General features: G+C 34.4%; 1 protein-coding gene across 6 annotated transcripts in view; it reads right to left on the reverse strand.

Moving 5' to 3' along the window:
• VPS50 (VPS50 subunit of EARP/GARPII complex) overlaps window positions 1-17,481 on the reverse strand; it is a 126,485-nt gene that overhangs the window by 40,629 nt on the left and 68,375 nt on the right. For all 6 annotated transcript variants that reach the window (XM_036247047.1, XM_036247046.1, XM_036247045.1 and 3 more), the window contains 4 exons: window positions 12,764-12,858; window positions 12,547-12,645; window positions 6,820-6,910; window positions 2,394-2,570 (listed from right to left, as the gene is read on the reverse strand). In XM_036247047.1, the coding sequence (XP_036102940.1) occupies window positions 2,394-2,570; window positions 6,820-6,910; window positions 12,547-12,645; window positions 12,764-12,858 (462 nt within the window). The remainder of the gene's footprint in view (window positions 1-2,393; window positions 2,571-6,819; window positions 6,911-12,546; window positions 12,646-12,763; window positions 12,859-17,481) is intronic.

Consider the following 17,481-nt stretch of genomic DNA (forward strand, 5'->3'; position numbering starts at 1 on the left):
CTGTAAAGAGGTTGAGTATACATTCTGGCCCACTGGAATTCTTAATGCAGCTTAATATACACATGCAACACCATGCTAATGTTCTATCCCATTCATTATGACGAAAGAGATATAATTCCAAAGAAGACTTAAAAAATCATGCTTAACAACTAGGGACTACTGAGACCAAAGCCAAAACCAATGGGTTTTTTTAAAGGAAGGGTACCTTCCTAACATTTTCATCATCTTTACGGCATCAGCCAGCATGGGAGAGGAGTGGAGTCCATGCACAGCAAAGGAAGCAGTGGCATCATCATCAAATATTGTAAATTAATAAGATTAAATAATGGCTAGCATTTATTAAGTTTTAACCAAATACTGTGTTAAGTCTTTTCATGAATTATCTCACTGAATTTTCAAAACAACTCTATTAGGAAGTTTTATCCTCATTTGCCAGTGTAGGAGACCAATATAATGATGACACAGAAAGAAGTTAACCTGATTCAGTGACTACTTTGGGACTCCAAAGCATATGACAGGTCATATTAAGATGTGGACCTTGACTCTCAAGGACTTACGCTGGACCTGGAAATATTAGATCACACATCCATAACTGCAGACAAGCATTGCACGTATGCTCCCCCACTTGTACACAAGTAGACCTGATGACATGCAGAAAGATGTTCTACACAGACTCGGGTCTCCTAGTTATAACAACAGGGCTTCATGACTCTACAGTATAATAGATCCTCATTTTCAAGGATTCTGTATTTGCAAATTTTCCTACTCACTAAAATTTATTTGTAACCCCAACAATAATACTTCATGATACTTTCAAAGTCATTCACAGATATGGCAGAGTGGCAACATTTTGGGCTCACCCAACATGCATATTCCTAGCTGAGGGCCAACAAGGTGACACTCTTCCTTCTTTTATCAGCTCTCCTACTGTAAACAAGTGTCCTTTTTACAGTTAATTTAGTGCCACATTTTTTAATAGCCCCTAAACATAATACTAAGCATTGTCTAGTGTTCCTAAGTGCAAGAGGACTATAATATGCCTACTACAAAACCACATGTGTTACATAAGCTTCCTTCAGGCCTGAGTTATGTATAGTACTGTTGGCCATGAGTTCAATGTTAACAAATCAACAGCATACATTAAATTAGATGTCTTTCAGCAAAATCACACATAAAACAAAAATACATATATTGATCAGTTGATGAAAATTTTGTGACTAGAGAGGCTCATAAGTACCTAACCCCACAGTTCCCCTAGGAGCAGTGATTCTATATTTGCTAATTCAGGGTTCAGGGGAACTTTAAAGAAGACAATGCCACAATGAGAATCAAATGCTACGTGAGATTTAAATTGAAAAACACCAGTAGAGAGGGCTATTATTTAAAAAATATTGAAATGACTTTTAATTCTTTTCAGTTTAGTCTACTTTACCAAGGCAAAGTTTCACAATCAATAAATTGTCATTTTAAATATGATTTACTAAAAAATAACTTCTACTTCACGATAAAGTGATAATGGTGTGTATTTTCATGGCAATTTTTGAAAATTATATCTTCACTAAACAAAAAAGGAAATGCCCAAACTAAAATACACAGACAAATTCAACAGATTGTTATCAAATCTGGACAGTTTTCAATTTCAGCTTCATCAAACCTAAAACAAAAATCATACTGGGTCCCTCTGGAAATTATGAAGATCAAAAAGACCCATCCAAATTAAATATTGTGAAAACATCCTATAGGTAACTTTAAAGTAAGCATTCCCTCATTGCAATTATGGGAAAACTGAGGGTTACAAAGTTAAAATAATTAGTGAAGGACCACAGAGCTAATAGAAAATTTGCGTTCAAACACTTACCATTAACTCACACTACCTCTACTTTATATTGTCTTTTGAGCTGCTCACAGTGTTATTAAAACATCATACTTCTAAATCCAAAAAGAATCCTGCCACTAATCAAGACATTATCCTCTCTTAGTAAAAGGACATAGAACAAAATGACACTCTTAGTTGCCCAAGAGTGGAATGCAGAAAAAAGTGCAGATGATCTATTCCCTCAAACATCCATGTATCCAACAAATCACATAAATATGCAATAAAGAACCTATATTCGTATTCCATTAATAATCTGGTAAGAACATAAAGTAGTCTAATAAGAACACAAAGTACACATATAGGCAAAATTTATCATTCAAAAAGACAATGTCAATAAAGCATATTGTAAAACCATTATCTGTACAAACAGTATCACAGGAACATATGTATATATGTAAGAAGATGGGTGGTGATGGATAAAAAAATCTAGCCAATTACCTTACTCAATAGGTAGAATATTGTTCAATAAGAAAACCGCATTTAATGTTCCACAACAGGTTTTAAAAATGACACATACCCCATTAGAAGCCAGGACATCCTCTGTTTCTTCATCTTTGTGGTTGGCCTGAATTTCAAATGGATTCCCACCACTACAGTACTGCTCAAACAAGGTCACTGTTTTTGAGGAAGCTGAAGCTGGCTGCTTACTGGGTGAAACTGATGGGGAACGAGACTGTTCCATGAATTTAAATTCCTAGACATTAGAAAAGGAACCAGATACCTTTTAGAAACAACAATAAAATTCAAGTACATAGACATTTCATCAGTGTAAAGGGAGGGTTAATGGGGAAAAAATTGATTCTGATTCTCTGGGTTGTTCACTTTTAAATTGTGCAAGTTGTGTAAAAGCACAAACTCAGAAATACATATTCAAAGGTTTCCTAAAAACAAACTCAATTCTGTATCATTTACAACAGTTTTACCTGCATCAAGCCACTTTTGGTTTACTTCATGTAACTGTACAAAAAAATTTTGAAAATAATTTAAATTTGAATGGTAATTCTAAAAATGTTAACATAACAGCAAAAGCACTAGTAGGATATGGTTTTAACCAATAGTCTTTTTAAAACTATTGTTAGGTGAAACACCCTGCATACCTACATGCTTGAACCATTTAAGATAGTCTATACAAAGTCATCAGACACAAAGCATGAAGGATATCTTTGTTATAATGTTGTCTATAAACTTTCATTTATTTTTCTTCATATACCAAGAAGCAGACAACACAAACACACAGGCTAAGGTTAGATGACACATCTATGGTCCTGGCTTGCCATTAATCCATCATATTCCATTAACTTCCTATATAATGTTGGGAATGTCACCTGGCTTCTGTGTGCCTCAATTTCCTCAACTGTAAAACAAGAGGGTCATCTAGGATGAGAGAATCATAAACGCTGAAGCAAAGGAATTGTAGCACCCAGTCCAAATGATGCATTTCCCAGATGAGGAAACTGAGGCAGTCTGGAGAGATTTAGTGCAAAGCTGAACATAATACAGCTAGCTAGAAGAAGAGATGGAATAATTTCTAAAGTTACTTTGAATTATAAAATGATAAATTTGATAATTTTTTTTTTTATCCTCACTAGATGACATTTTTTCCCTCAGACAGAGTGGGAGAGAGAGAGAAACATCGATGTGAAAGGGACACATCGAGTGGCTGTCACCCACACGACCAACCAGGGCCGGGGACAAACTGCAACCGAGGTACGTGCCCTTCTCGGGAACCGAACCCGAGTCTCTCTGGACTGCAGACCGACGCTCTAATGACTGAGAAAAACTGGCCAGGGCTGATTTGATGATTTTTAATAAAAATGTATTATACATTTTTCTTATACCTTTTCATTTTTAATATTAATCACAAATAATTTTTTTTCATATTCAATGATAATCTTAAAAATTACATTGGCTTGATAAGTTTCAAACAATGTTTATTGTCTTTATATTGCACTCTATACATTAAATCAGATCAACCACACTGCTTAAATCATGCCACTCAATATGCTCAATAAATATTTGACAAAGGTGGCAAGCGCATACAGTGGAGTAAACACAGCCTCTTTAATAAATGGTGTTGGGAAAATTGGACAGCTACATGCAAAACAATGAAACTAGACCATCAACTTACACCATACACAAGAATAAACTCAAAATGGATAAAAGACTTAAACGTGACTCATGAATCCATAAAAATCCTGGAAGAAAATAGAGGCAACAAAATTTCAGACATCATACACAGCAGAATTTTCACTGATACATCACCTAAGGCAATAGAAACAAAGGAGAAAATGAACACATGGGACTACATCAAACTAAAAAGCTTCTGCACAGCAAAAGATACAATCATCAAAATGGAAAGGCTACCCACTGTATGGGAGAGCATAATTGGCAATGATACATCAGATAAGGGGTTAATTTCCAAAATATATAGAGTGCTCATACAACTCAACAAAAGGAAGACAAAGAACCCAATTAAAAAATGGGCAGAGGAACTAAAAAGACACCTCTCCAAACAGGACATACAAATGGCTAAGAGACATATGAAGAAATGCTCAACATCACTAATAATCAGAGAGATGCAAATTAAAACAACAATGAGGTATCACCTCACACCTGTCAGAATGGCTGCCATCAACAAATCATCAAACGACAAGTGTTGGCGAGGGTGTGGAGAAAAGGGGACTCTAGTACACTGCTGGTGCAAATGCAGACCGGTGCAGCCACTATGGAAAACACTATGGTGTTACCTCAAAAAATTGAAAATTGAACTTCCATTCGACCCAGTGATCCCACTTCTAGGAATATACCCTAAGAAGCCTGAAACACCAATCAGAAAGAATATATGTACCCCCATGTTTATAGCAGCACTATTTACAATAGCTAAGATCTGGAAACGGCCCAAGTGTCCATCAGTAGACGAATGGATAAAAAAGCAGTGGTACATATACACAATGGAGTACTATGCAGCTGTAAGAAAGAAAGACCTCTTATCCTTTGAGACAACATGGAGGGACCTGGAAAGTATTAACCTAAGCAAAACAAGCCAAGCAGAGAAAGACAAATATCACATGATCTCACTTATTTGTGGAATATAACAAATATAACAATCTGAGGAACGGGGTAGTCCCAGAGACGTGGAAGTGGGGTACGGACTGACAATCCCCTGAAGAGAGGGTGGAGGGGAGAGATAATCCACAGAACTTATATGCATGTATGTATGAACAATGGACATGGACAACACAGCTGGGGACAGGGTGGGGAGGGAAAGGAAGGGCGGAATCAGTGGGTGAAAAAGGGGAAACATCTGTAACAAAAATAAATTAATTAATTAAAAATAAATAAATAAATAATAAAGACATTAAAAAAATCATGCCACTATTTTTATAATTCTAAAGAAGAGGTGACTATAAATTAATGAGACAATTTAAAAAAAATAAATCTACAGGAATACATGTGTCAAGTGAACACTATCTCATTTGTGAATTGTTTTTCACAGTAAATACATTTTTTTTTTGTAGTTAGAACACAAGTTCTAGTGAGTTACTGTACAAGATTAGCTCTCTAGAACTTATTCATCTTGCGTAACTGAAACGTCAGGGTAACTATCTTAAAGGAGATAATGCTCACTTGGATGGAAATGTCTCAATGCACCTGGTAAAGCAAGTTGTCTTATAATTATATCAAGTATATATGCACACACAATTGGATTGTTAAACACAAATTTAAACAAAATTATTTAAATAGAGATTCTAAAATCAATGTTAGAATTTTACATAATGTTAAGGAATCATCTTAATATATGAATTCCAAAATAATTTTTAAATTAATGTAAATTTTCCTGAATTTTTTTTTTAATCCTCACCGAGGATATTTTTCTATTTATCTTCAGATAGAGTGGGAGGGAGGGGGAGAGAGAGAGAGGGAAAGAGAGAAACATCAACATGAGAGGTACACATCAACTGGTTGCCTCCCACCCAACCAGAGCCACGGACAAACCACAACCGAGGTATGTATCCTTGACCAGAATCAAACCCGAGACTCATTGGTCTGCAGGCCAATGCTCTAACTACTGAGCAAAACTGGCCAGGGCAATTTTTGTGAATTTTAAAGCAATTATTAATCAATATGTTTCACTTATTTAATATTTCCACTTTAGGAAAGCAAATGATAGAACTGAATAAATAAGCTATTATACAATATAAACAAAAAGTCTATCCCTATATATATATAAAAAAAAACTCTTAAGCATGTATTTTTTACATTTATGCAGAATAAGAAAATTGGTTCTGGAAAGCCATTCCTCCCAAAGGCAAAAACTAAATACAATGGACCCTCTAAACAGAGATCTAAGTTTATACTCTGTACCTTAACATTTGGTATTGCAGAACACAATCTATCACACAAGAAATATTTATCTACAACGTGCTTCAACCAAGGGAAAATCAAGTCAATTAAAGATATTCTCACAGATTACAAATTCTATAAAGATTTAAAAAATAAGAGTGTTTTTTATAAGCACCTCTTTTATTTCTGAGGCATTTCCTCATAAGAGTTGCAGCATAAATTAAGGACCTATTAATCCTTTTAAGAAATGACAAAGATTCTGCAAATATAACCATTTTCTTCAAGACCATCAAAATATAACTATTTTCTGTAAATTTCAAATAAAGCAGTAGACTCTCTTCTAAAATTTTAATATTTATTTTAATTGTGACTCTGCTTAAGCTAACAAGTTTTCCTGACATCTGTAAACTGAACTTATAAAACTAGTAAGAGTTTGACATCCAAAAAAGATCACTCTTATAAAAGAGGCTTGCTATTAATCACTTTCATGGAAGGAAAGGCACTATTCTTTAATTATTTTTGCATCTGTTTTCCCATATATGTTTTTTTAAAGGTGATTAAATAAAAGACAGATTTATTTGTTCTTAAGAAACACTTACATGAAGTTGCAAGATGCTGAAATTTGATTTAACAGGACAAAGTTCCCAGGTCTCATTCTCTAGAAACATTCTCAGTTCATCAAGCCGTGTTCTAAGAAAAAAACAAAACAAACAAAAAAACACTCCATAAAGTAAGAAGTACACTATACACAAGAATTAAGAAACTAAATACAATATAAACAATTATAGGAGATCATCCTGATCATAATCAACTTTGAGAACCCATTCAGACCAACATAATGAATACAAACATTGACTTTTATTAATATTTTATAATACTTAAAAGAAAAAAACTCAAATATTAATTTACTTAATTTTTATCATATTGCAAAAATAATAAATACATAGAAAATGACATTTTTATTAAGAGACTAAACCAAAAGTTACTCAGCAAACCATGTACTTAAAATATCCTCAGCTAATCATATATCATTGCCAATAAAAACAGGGAAATAATTTACAGAACTTATGAAATCACAAATACTAATAAAAGTTTTATACTAAACAGCATAAATCTTAATTATGCTTACTCAATCACAATATAAAGATTATTACCACTCTCCAAATATATTTAGTTCAGTGTCTGTCTCCACACAGCATTTATGGATTAAATGAGCAAGTATGATAGTTATGTACCTGACACTGCACTAATCACTTAGCCATACTGATTTCTTCTTTCTTTAATGCTATTGCTCTTCTGCCTATCCTGCATGATCAGTACATTACATGGGCAACTGCAAAAAAACATACCCTTCCAGTTAACCCAGGAAACAAAGGGTGGAAGAAGCTAAAATAGTAAACAAAGTGAAAACATTGAATGTTCAATGCCTGCGCAACTCTTCCCCTTCATGCTAAAAACAAAATCTAGATTTTGTTTTGTTTTTTTAATCTACAGTTTCTAAAATAGAGGCAATAATGGGTAAATCTGTGAAAAGCAGATAGATATTGCTCCAAATACTAGAATTAGCAGACAAGGACTTTTTTTTTAATCCTCACCCGAGGATATTTTTCCATTTTTTGTACAGAGAGAGTGGGAGGGAGAGAGAGGAAGGGAGAGACAGATAGAAACATCGACGTGAAGGGACACATCGAGTGGCCGCCACCCGCACGACCAACCAGGGCCGGGGACAAACTGCAACCGAAGTATGTGCCCTTAGCGGGAACTGAACCCGGGTCTCTCCAGACCGCAGGCCGATGCTCTAACCGCTGAGCCAAACTGGCCAGGGCCAGACAAGGACTTTTAAATAACTATAATTAAGTTAAATAAAGTAGAGGCAAAGATGGACAGAAAGGAAAATTTCAGAGAATTGCAATAATAAAAAAATCAAACAGACATTCTATAAATGAACAATACCTCAAATTAAAAATTGATTTGGATAAGTAAAATTGCAAAAGACAGGATTAGTAAACCTGACATATCAATAGAAAACATCCAAACTGAAGCACAAATTCTACAAAATGGAAGAAACAGAAAAGATCATAAGAGATATGTGAGAAATGGAAGAAACAGAAAAGATCATAAGAGATAAGTGTGCATGTAACTGGATGGAGAGGACAGAGTAAGCAGAAGCAATATTTGAAAAGGTAATAGTCAAAAATTTCCCCAAAGTAATTGTGTCTATACCTCACACCATATACAGAAATTAACTAAAACGAACCATACACATAATGTAAGAACTAAAACTATAGAAGTTTACAAGTCTTACAATTCAACAATAAAAAGACAACGCCATTGCCCTGGCCGGTTTTTTCAGTGGTTAGAGCGTCGGCCCATGGTCCAGAGAGGCCTGCTTTTGGTTCCTGCTAAGGGCACGTACCTTGGTTGCAGTTTGGCCCTGGCCCCGGTTGGGGTCGTGTGGGTGGCAACCATTCGATGTGTCTCTCTCACATCGATGTTTCTCTCTCTTCCTCCCTCTCTCCCTCCCGCTCTATCTGAAGATAACTGTAAAAAATGTCCCTGGGTGAGGATTTAAAAGAAACACCATTAAAAATGGGCAAAGATTTTGAAGCCATTTTAGCAAAGAAAATATACAAATGATCAATAAATACATAAAAAGTGCTGAACACTGTCATTCACTGGGAAAATGTAAATCCAAACCATAATGAGATACCACTTCACACCCACTAGGATACCTATCATCAAAGAGGCAGTAACAAGTGTTAGCAAGGATTTTGAGAAATTAGAATCCTTATAGTTGTGGTGGAAATGTAAAACAGTGCAGCCGCTTTGGGAAAGTTTGGCAGTTCCTCAAAATGTTAAACATAGAGTTACCATGTGACCCAGCAATTCCACTCTATATTGACCTGCTGTAACAAATGACCACAAATGAGGTGACTTAAAACAACAGAAACGTACTTTCTCACAGTTCTGGAGGCCAGAGGTTTGAGATCACCAGATTGAAACCAAGGTGTTAGCAGAGCTACACAATCTCCAGAACTCTAGGGGAGATCTGCTCCCGTTGCCCCTTTCAGCATATGGTGGTTGCCCCCATTCCTTGGTTTATGTCCACAGCACTACGTTCTCTGCCTGTATTCACATTACTTTCTCCTGGGTGTGTGTGTGTCTTTTCTTCCGTGTCTGTGTCAAACTCCTCTCTCTCTCTCTTAACTGTGATGACATTTAGAACCCACACAGATGATCCAAGATAATTTCATCACAAGATCATTAATTTATTCACATCTTGGACTCTTTTTCCAAATTAATATTTACAGTTTCCAGATATTGGAACCTGATTTTTTGGGGGGGCAGAGGGGTGGAAAATCTGTTTTCAGCCTACCATACACTCCTCAATGTATAACCAAAGAACTGAAAACATGTCTATACAAAACCTTTACATGAATGTTCACAGCAAAATTATTCATAAAAACCCCAAAGCAAGCCCTGGCCGGTTTGGCTCAGCGGTTAGAGCGTCGGCCTGTGGTCCTGAGAGACCCGGGTTCGGTTCCCGCTAAGGGCGCGTACCTCGGTTGCAGTTTGTCCCCAGCCCTGGTCGGTTGTGCGGGTGGCAGCCACTCGATGTGTCCCTTTCACATCGATGTTTCTCTCTCTCTCCCTCCCACTCTACCTGAACAAAAAATGGAAAAAATGTCCTCCGGTGAGGATTAAAAAACAAACAAACAAACAAACAAAACCCCAAAGCAAAAACAACCTAAATGTCCATTAACTGAGGAATGGAGTTCTGTTACATGCTACAACATGGATAAACCTTGAAAACATTATGCCAAGTGAAAGCCAAATGCAAAAGGGCTACATAGGGTATGACCCTATTTATATGAAATGTCCAGAATAGACAAATACACAGAGACAAAAACTAGATTAGTAATTGTCAGGGGCTGCAAGAGGGGAAGAGTGACTGTTAATGGGTACAAAAGGGGTTTTTTTTTGGGGGGGGGGCGAGTGATAAAAATCTGAAATTAGATAGTGGTAATGGTTGTGAAATTACATACTTTAAAGGGGTGAATTTTTGGTATTTTGGGTATGCTACTTATATCTCAATAAAGCTATTATTTAAAAAATCATTGAGGTAGGCAGGATTCTAAAATGCCCCATCCTCAAGACTGTCTGCCCTAATTCCCAGGTCTGAATATGATGAGGATCACACCCATGATTACCTTACCACATATGGCAAATGGGATTTTGCAGATGTAATTAAGATTACTAATCAGCTGACTTTGAGTTAATCAAAATGGAGATTATTCAAGTGCAACTAATCTAATTGAATGGCCATTCTAAAGCAGTTTTGTTTTGTTTTTTCTCTTCCTGATGGCAGAAGGGGAACCAGAGAGAATCTAAGCATGGGTGAGAAAAAGTCGACATGCCATTGCTGGCTTTTAAAGTGGAAGGGGTCAGGTGCTGGCAGCTTGCAAGAAAATAAGAACCCCAGTCCTAAAACTACAAAAAAATGAATGCTGCCATTATCCTGACTGTGCTTAAATGTTAGTTGTTCCTCAGAGTCTTCAGATAAGAGACCAGCCCAGCTGACACCTTGATTTTGGCTCTGTGAAACCCTAAGCTGACAACCTAGGCCAGCTTATCTAAATGTCTAATTTATAGATCTGAGAGATAATAAATGGGTGTTGTTTTAAGCTGCTAAATTCATGGTAATCTATTACACAATAATATATAACTATTATAGTGATAAAAGATACCAACTCACAGACTAAAGGAGCTTAGTTAACCCTACACATTAAAAAGTATTAAAAAATAATATAGAAAGTGAAAGCAGCCCTGGCCGGTTTGGCTTAGCGGTTAAAGCGTTGTCCTGCGGTCTGGAGAGACCCGGGTTCGGTTTCCGCTAAGGGCACATACCTCGGCTGCAGTTTGTCTCCGGCCCTGGTTGGGTCATGTGGGTGGCAACCACTCGATGTGTCCCTTTCACATCAATGTTTCTCTCTCTCTCTCCTTCCCACTCTATCTGAACAAACTATCAAAAAAAAAAAAAAAAAGAAAGAAAGTGAAAGCATATGACAAAAACACTAAGAGGGTAAGAGAAGGTAAATGTCATTACAAAGTTGGTTCTCACACTATTTTGGAAGTATACATACTAACCTAGGGTTGACTATCATCAAACAGGAATGTATACTGAAATGTTGACAGTAACCATAACCACCAGAAGAATATATTTTTAAAAGCTGAGAAAAAATAATATAATTAAAAATATACATGATCAATCCAAAAGAGAGCGTGAGGAGAAAAAAATAAATGAAAAAAAGTATCTACACTTTAGAAATCAAACAGCAATATGATAGATTTCAATCCAACTATGCCTATAAATATGTTAAATGGAAATGGAAAGAACAGTTCAATCAACAAAACAAAAATCATCAGACTGGATTTAAAAACAAGAAGAAAACAAGGCCAACCTATATACTGTTTATATGAGGAATGTTTTAAATATAAGCTTGAAAGGAAAAAATATCAATAAATTAGAACTGTGTGAAACTCAGATCTTTACTTAACCTGATAAAAGACTTGAGGCAATAAAAGGTAGGTTCCAAAAACAAGTTTAAAGAAGGCAGAGTCTCCAATATAGCCTTTCACACTTTTCAAGAGAAGGAACTTGATGCTTGAAGTAAAAGCACTGGTTAAAATCACATAGGGAGCAAAGCGAGTGCGCAGCACAGCACAGCAGACATAGGAACCCAAGGCCACTGATAACTCCACTCTGCCCCAAACGCTTTACTGGCAGGAAAAAACTTAAAATCAGTAACACAATATTAACTAATGAACTTAATATTGGTCTACCCACTATTATTGTGTTTATGTACAGAAGGACTGCACACGTCTTGCAGTCAGTTGCCAGGAACACCAAAAGGTCTCCAGTTGTCCTGTTGGATACAAAGCAATCTCTGGGAAACAGACATCTGGCACGCCTCCATTAACAGAGTCAGTAGGCTTCTGGCTCTTTCAGAGTCCTTTTGGTGAGCCCTAATGTAATAATCATCTTTCACCCATAAAGAAAACAGTTTAATAACTAGCTCAACATCTTGAGACCTTCAAGACAAAGAATATATTAAAATTGACAATGAATAAGTAAAGAGAATAGCTTACAAGATTTTTCTTGTAAAAAAATCCTGAACCATCCTAAAAAGAGCTACAAAAAACATATACTTTCAAATTCAAAAGTAATTGTTTTAAACCAATTAATGCGAGAAGGTTAATAAGCATTAGAGAAAGGTATCCTTAACATCTAAATAAGTCTGTTCATATTTTATTAAAGTTCTTACCTGTGGTAGTTCTTAAAATAATTGACACTTTGCTTTCTAATAGACTCTTGCAAAACTTCAGATTTGCTACCACAAAATTCTTCTCCAACTTGCATCAACCTATTTGAATAAAAATATTTATATAAATTTCAGCATCTTTATTACAGTAAAAAAAAAAGTCCAGATCTCATCGTTAAATGAAAGAAATTAAAGAATAAGACAAGATCTCAAACACTACCTGCTGATTATATCCAAAACAAAGATGAAATCATCGTATTTGAATATAGATAAATCAGTTCCAAGCAAGTAGGTTTTTACTTTTAGCTGAACATCCTGTAAAAAAAAAAAAATTCGAGTAAACACAAAATATAGAAAGTAAATTCTTAGAACCATTTATTCAATGGTTACACATTAAAATGAGACAGAAACATATAATTGATAAAGAATATCTATGGCCAATAGCAAATGTCCTTAAGGTGATATCACAGAGATAATTCCATGAACATCAGGTATAATACATACACCCGCACAAGATAAGAATTACATCCTCATACAGAACACAAAGATAAAAATCACCATTATTTATGTATAGCTTGGCAGACGAGAGGCCCCAAAATAATCAAATCAAAAATTATTAGAACTAATAACTATTGAAGTAATTATATATAAGATAATACATAAAAATTGATAGTTTTAATGTATACCTGCTGTAGTACTTTAAAATGGGGTGATCCCATTTAAAATAGATATTAGAAATATACTTAGAAATAACTTTAATAAGAAATATCAGACCTATAAAAAAACTAACAACTCTAATGGGAAATAAAAGAAATTTCAATAAATTGCACATCAAGGAAGAGGATGGTGACTAAATAATGTAAAGATGTCAATTTGTTCAAATGAATCTAGAGGTTCAGTGAAATTCTAACTAAAATCAATACCAAAACTTGCCTTCAGAATAACTATTCTAAAATTCACTGGAAATAATAAACAGACTATAAATGCTTTTAAAATAATAAAGCTTTGAAAATATGGGAAAAGGTTATGAGTAATGTTGGAGGACTTGTACTATCTGTATTCCTGTATTAAATAAATTAAAAACATTTTTAAAAAAACACTAGCAATATACAGAGAAATCAATGCAATAGAATAGCTCAGAAATAGTGCTAATACACTAGAGCTTAATAAATAGCAGTAAAATGCACTGTTTCTGATATTTACTTTGTTTCAGTCATTACAATTAGAACTTTACATTTGTACAACTATTTGCCCTGTTGAGCAAGCACGTATCATACCCTAAGAGGAGAAACCTGAGTGAATGACAAAGCTAAGACTTGAATCCAGATATATCTATCTTCTAAGTCTCCATTTTTCACTGCATCTTGCTAAAAAGAAGAGTCACAAATAAAGAGGGAAGAAAAAGATAATCCAGCAAGTGTGAAAGAAAAACTAACTAGAGCAGGAAAGGGGGGGACTCACGTCCTCTCTTTATATCATATATCAAAAGGAATATGAAATATATTAAATAAATATGTTTTAGTATGTTTCAAAGGATTTAAAATTAATTCAATAAAGCAAAAATATAATCTGAGTATCTGTTAAGTGTATTGGGCAGTACTCTAGGTATTAGGGATATAGCAATTAATCCAAAGCTTAAATAAATATATTTATAATTATCAGATGAATATTTATCTGGGCTTCACAAAGAAAAGAATATTTTAAGAATAAATGTAACATAAGTCACAAATAACAATGGTCAATCGTTTGACCTCATAAAAATCTTAACCATCTACATACTGAAACTATAAGTGAAAATAAATAAATTATATACAAAGGAGTACTAATTTCTGACATAATTTATTTAAAACCTATGAACAAAACACATAAGCAAATAATTCACTAATCAATAATTAATAGATTTTAAATATTCAATTTCTCTGATAATTAGAGAAGTATGAATTAAAACACAAATAAATATAAACAGATTCAATTGCCATATTAAAAGATAAAGAATTTCTCTTGAAAAAAGTTTAGTATATTTATAGGAGACACAAGTAAAACCTGATCCAAAAATATTTAAAATAAAGAGATGATCAAAGATTTACCAGACAAATATGAACAAAATAAAATAGCAATAGTAATAATAAAACATATTAGAATTCATATCAAAATGCCTTAGAAAAAAAGAGCTATTTTTTAAAATTAATGATGGGAACTATGTACAAAGAAGGTTAAGTGTTATTAGCATTGCAGCATCAATCAACATAGCATCCAAGTGTAAAAAAGCAAAAGCTATTAGACATAAAAAAAAAACAAAAACTGACAAAACTACAGTAATTTTGGAAGATTAAAACTCCTCCCTCATAATTGCAGACCAAGAACACACAAAAAAAACAATTAGGATATAAGCTTTCTTTAAAACATATAGAACCCAGTTAATAACAAAAAGAAACACAGTTATTTTTCAAATGCCCAAAGAAGAATTTTAAAAGTGGGTGGCATACTAGGATATAAAGAAAATCTCAAATCTACAAAAAGTAGAAATAGTGTAACCCTAACTCTCTTTAGTAAAAAGAAATTAATAATAAGCATTTTAAAATGTCATTTCTCACATATCAAATATTTAAAGATGAAAAAGAAAATCTGGAAAGACCAGAACTTTCACAGGTTTAGGTTTGTTTGCTCCATGAGGTCAAGGACCACAGGTTCACCACCATGTTCTCAAATCCATGAATAGTGTCTTCAACATAGCATAACTGATACAGCATTTTTTGTGGGTTTTTTTTTGTCAAAATGCATGAGAAATTTGCCATAAAATTCTAAAAACTTTTCAAATCAAAATCAAAATGATTATGATTTTGAGTTTAGTTTTATATCAGAAATGTTGAATATCTTACATTTTTCAATCACCCTTTACCATTATCTCTATAGCTAACATACTAATGATAAATGTCTACATGATCCTTGTGCTTTGCAATTTGTGACTGCAGATATGTAATTTCACAATTGTATTATGGTTATGTATAACATATGTTATATAACACTCCCAGTGGGGTCTGGAGCAGTATACCAAAATAAAACACATTAATATTGCTGCAACATATGAATATTCACTCTAATAGGATAAATAAATGCTATAAAAAGTCTAATGCTAATATTGATCAGGTTCTGCCAAACAAGTTCAATTCAGGTCAGGTTTTGCCTGCTTAATGTGTTATCAAAAGTTTTTGTTTTTCAGAGCTTTTATTTTTTTCAATTGCATTGAGCCTTATGATTTCAACTGCATCAAGACTTATGATTTCAGTTTAACAAACACTCAATGAGTTCCTAAAGTATGCAAAGTCCTGTTCTTGAACTTGTTGAGAATATGGGGACTTTGGAGTGGTGGAGATGAAGATATTCTAAACCCTGAAACCTACAACACAATAACTATACTCAAAAGTATGATGACTTTTATTAAACTGGCCAAATATTTAAATAAGAATAGCTTTACCAAACTGTTTATTAATAGATTTTCCTGTATCAGGAATGACATCAGGTTGCCTAACTGAATGGAAACTAGCTATGCTAAATGCCAGGTCAATATTTCAAAGTACAATAAATTACCAGAAAAATCTATAAACTCTATAATTTTCAACTAAGTACAATTAGAGTCTATTAGGAGACAATCAGAAACAACTCATATTTGACCCTGGCAAAATATAGAAGTTGAAGCTCTTACAACTACTACATGAACATCTTTTAAATATTAAATTAAAAATTCAAAGAGCATATCCAATGTAAAGTTATCAAAAGTTAAAAAAGCACTAAATTATAACTGCTTTGTGATTCTTGGGAAAATTTATGTTTCAGTGTATACAGGGTGGGGCAAAAGTAGGTCTACAGTTGTTTGTATGGAAAATATTACAATAATAAATAATAATACAAGAATAAACTCTGGCCTTGGCTGGTTTGGCTCAGCGGTTAGAACGTCGGCCCGCAGACCAATGAGTTGCAGGTTCGATTCCAGCCAAGGGCACATACCTCAGTAGCGATTGGTCCCCAGCCCCAGGTGGGGTTGTGCAGGAGGCAGCCACTCGATGTGTCCCTTTCATGTGGATGTTTCTCTCTCTCTCTTTCTTTTCCTCTCTGTCCCTCCCACTCTATCTGAACAAAAATGGAAAAATGTCCTCGGGTGAGGATAAAAAAAAAAAAAGAATAAACTCTGTGTTTCATGCAGTCACAGCTGGAAACCTACTTTTGCCCCACCCTGTACTTACCTAAATAATTTTTTCAAAAGAAATCCTATAAAAGATTGTCAAACTAAAAATCAGCCTACTAGAAAACTAAAAAAATACATTTTAAGAGACCATAACATAGTCAAAGGATCTATAGTCTTCTAAACTTCAAAGAAAATAAAAAGTTATTACATTTTTATCTAGGAAGTAACAAATTTTAACAAATTAAAAGATTTAATATCTGACAACAATAACTGAGCTACTAAACTGCAAAAGAAAAGCTGAAGAAGGTACACATTTAGGCAATAAACATGTAAGATTCTCTCAAGGCATAAAAATCATTGACTTAAAAAAAACCTCTTCATTCTATATTAGATTCCAATCCAAGTATGTCACCTATGTTATCCTTTTAATTTAGTTTAAAATTAATGAAAAGGAAAGAAAACACAAATAAATAAAATAAAAATAAACAGCCCTGGCAGGTTTGGCTCAGCGGTTAGAGCATCAGGCCTGCGGTCCAGAGAGACCCAGGTTCAGTTCCTGCTAAGGGTGCGTACCTTGGTTGCAGTTTGGCCCTGGCCCTGGTTGGTCGTGCGAGTGGCAGCCACTCGATGTGTCCCTTTCACGTCGATGTTTCTCTCTCTCTGTCTCTCTCTGTTCCTCTCTTTCCCTCCCACTCTACCTGAACAAAAAATTAAAAAATGTCCTCAGGTGAGGATAAAAAATAAATAAGTAAAAA

Source organism: Molossus molossus, unplaced genomic scaffold (assembly GCF_014108415.1).
Source record: "Molossus molossus isolate mMolMol1 unplaced genomic scaffold, mMolMol1.p scaffold_m16_p_7, whole genome shotgun sequence".
NCBI classification, from domain to species: domain Eukaryota; kingdom Metazoa; phylum Chordata; class Mammalia; order Chiroptera; family Molossidae; genus Molossus; species Molossus molossus.